The sequence below is a fragment of the Cicer arietinum genome, chromosome 4 (assembly GCF_000331145.2).
Source record: "Cicer arietinum cultivar CDC Frontier isolate Library 1 chromosome 4, Cicar.CDCFrontier_v2.0, whole genome shotgun sequence".
Taxonomy (NCBI): Eukaryota; Viridiplantae; Streptophyta; class Magnoliopsida; order Fabales; family Fabaceae; genus Cicer; species Cicer arietinum.
In genome coordinates, this window is record NC_021163.2 from 8,540,109 (window position 1) to 8,542,659 (window position 2,551).

The following is a 2,551-nucleotide window of genomic DNA, read 5'->3' on the forward strand; positions in this document are numbered from 1 at the left end:
GTCGATTAAAAATATGACACATCACTACATTTGCAAACTATTTCGGTGGTCTAGATAAAATAGAAGATTAAATGTTCAATTATGTCCTTCATAAAATTGATAGCAACACATTTTTAAATATATAAAATTTAATTAGTTATATAAATCTCAATTAATAAAAAAATGCTTTGAAAGTTGTGTTAAAAAATACATTGTTAAATTTCTTTATTATCAACAGAAGGTAAATTTAGTAGTCATTTTTTTGTAAAATTAGTTATATTTCTTTTTTTTAAGTAATTATATTTCTTAATTTCTAAAAAAAATCATATTATGTATTGACAGTGTAAAATTATTTTATACAATTATCTAATACAAAAACAACTATTTTTAAAAATAACTGTATACAAATATTTTAAAAATAATCAATATTTATATTTAATTTTAAATTTTACTAAAGAAAAATTGAACTCAACTCGTCTTTCCAACTCCCCTAAATTGCGAAACAGTCTTATAACTCCTCACAATTTATTTTTACTGGACTGTGATTATGTTTTTTTTTTCCATCTAAATTTGTGCCATCTGCCAAAATGAGTTTGAGAAATTATATTTATATATAAAAAAAATCAATGTATTAAAGACCGTGAATATATTTTTGGGATAAAAGAACAAAACCGATAGGATTGAGAAAATTAAACACATTTTCAATTAAAAACCCTAATAAAACAATTAAACTCAATTGCCATTGCTGTATCAGACAAGTTGGAGTCGCACTGACACCGGAAACCGCAGTCGGAGTTGGTCCTCAGCCGCCAGCAACAGTGAGAAACTCCAGGTTCTCCTTTTAACTCTATTTTATTTATCCTGATTTTTCTTCCCCTCTCCTCTACCGCGCGAGGATGCGATTCCATCGCGATTTATAGTCGCGAACGCACCGGATAATTGCACTCCGCACCGGGATTCTGCGCTGGTGCAGTGCTGAAATTTTAGTATATTATTGAGTACACGGTGAATGATCTTGGTAGATGAGTTCATTCATTTCAAGAACGAGTGAAGGTTTAAGTTTATGTATAGCATTTATATATGCTCTTCAAAGAATTATGTATTGAGTGCACAGCTTCCATTTGATTTAACAAATCGATACATATACCTTGAACAAATGTTTTCAAATCTCTGTACCAGCATTCTTTAACAATAAAAAATGTAGGTTTAAAATGAGCGTTCTAGTTGAGCTATAATAACGTACCCACATTTTTGTTACCATAATTATTTATTGACATCTTTGGTTATGCAATTTCAATAATAGATATGTTTAACACAGTGTAGTAATTATGAACCACAAATACTAATACGGACACCAGAAAAGACACTAGAACAGACTTACAGACAAGTAGACACCGGTAATAATTTTAGAAAATGAATTAATTGAATGTAACCAAGGTGTCAGTGTCGTGTTAGGATCGTGTTAGTGTCGGACACCGCGACACGCCTTCGACCAGACGAGTCAGTGCCAAGAGTAATTTACATTAACTCTTACATTATGCATACAATAACTTAACCTGTGTATGCCTGTCTCCAATGGCTCCCAGATGATGACAAATGTATTTTATGTTATAATAGGTATCGCATTATCTATACAACATAGAATGCAATTGCCGACCTTTTCTCTTATGTATTTTCTTGCCTCCAATTTGATTCATTTATCTATACTTTTTAGTTTTCCATGATTTTTGGTTCTCTGTCAATTTTAGGAAACTGATTTGCTTTGGAATAAAATGGAGGCCAAATTTTTTCGCTTTCTTAAGATTGTGGGTGTTGGATACAAAGCTAGAGCTGAATCTGCAGGGCGTCTATTGTATCTCAAATTGGGGTACAGTCACGAGGTGGAATTAGCGGCACCTCCTGCTGTCCGTGTTTTCTGCTTCAAAAACAATGTAATTTGTTGTACTGGAATAGACAAGCAAAGGGTGCATCAGTTTGCAGCTACTGTTCGCAATTGTAAGCCACCTGAAGTTTACAAAGGGAAAGGCATAATGTATACTGATGAAGTTATCAAGAAAAAACAAGGAAAGAAGTCTAAATGATCATATAATCTTAGTCAATTTCATGAAGTCTACGAATCAGGTGCATATTGGCTATTGCCTAGACTTTGCAGAATTGTTTCCTCTAGCCTTTGAACAATTTCAGTGTTAGAATTCTTAAATAGAGCATCATGGATAATCAAGTTTCAAATAACAGCATTTTCTTTTGCTTTAATATGATTGATAAGTATCATTTAGAGATTATCTTTGTTGAGACATTTTATCTATTTTATAAGATTATAAAATTATGACTCATTTTTTGTCTGGCTACTTTAGAATGTCCCAAGGGTATTGGGTGTGGGGATTCTTACCATTCTCTTTTTGTTCCTTAATACTGATAGTTAAAATATTAGTATTATGTGGTTCATTTTGAATGTTAGACCTATTGCACATTTTATTTCTCTTCATATAGATCCAGTAAAGTATCTGTGATTAAATCTCTCTTCTTTAGTTTTTCTTTCAAATTAGACGTCCATGACGCTCAACTAAAGCAT

The 2,551-nt window shown here is 31.7% G+C and overlaps 1 protein-coding gene across 1 annotated transcript; it reads left to right on the forward strand.

The window, feature by feature from the left end:
• The first annotated feature begins 635 nt into the window (after positions 1 to 635).
• Positions 636 to 2,312, forward strand: LOC101497848 (large ribosomal subunit protein uL6m). Its single transcript, XM_027333234.2, has 2 exons — positions 636 to 811; positions 1,728 to 2,312. The coding sequence occupies exon 2, from the start codon at positions 1,752 to 1,754 to the stop codon at positions 2,058 to 2,060; it is 309 nt and encodes a 102-aa protein (XP_027189035.1). The 5' UTR covers positions 636 to 811; positions 1,728 to 1,751; the 3' UTR covers positions 2,061 to 2,312.
• Positions 2,313 to 2,551: the final 239 nt, after the last annotated feature.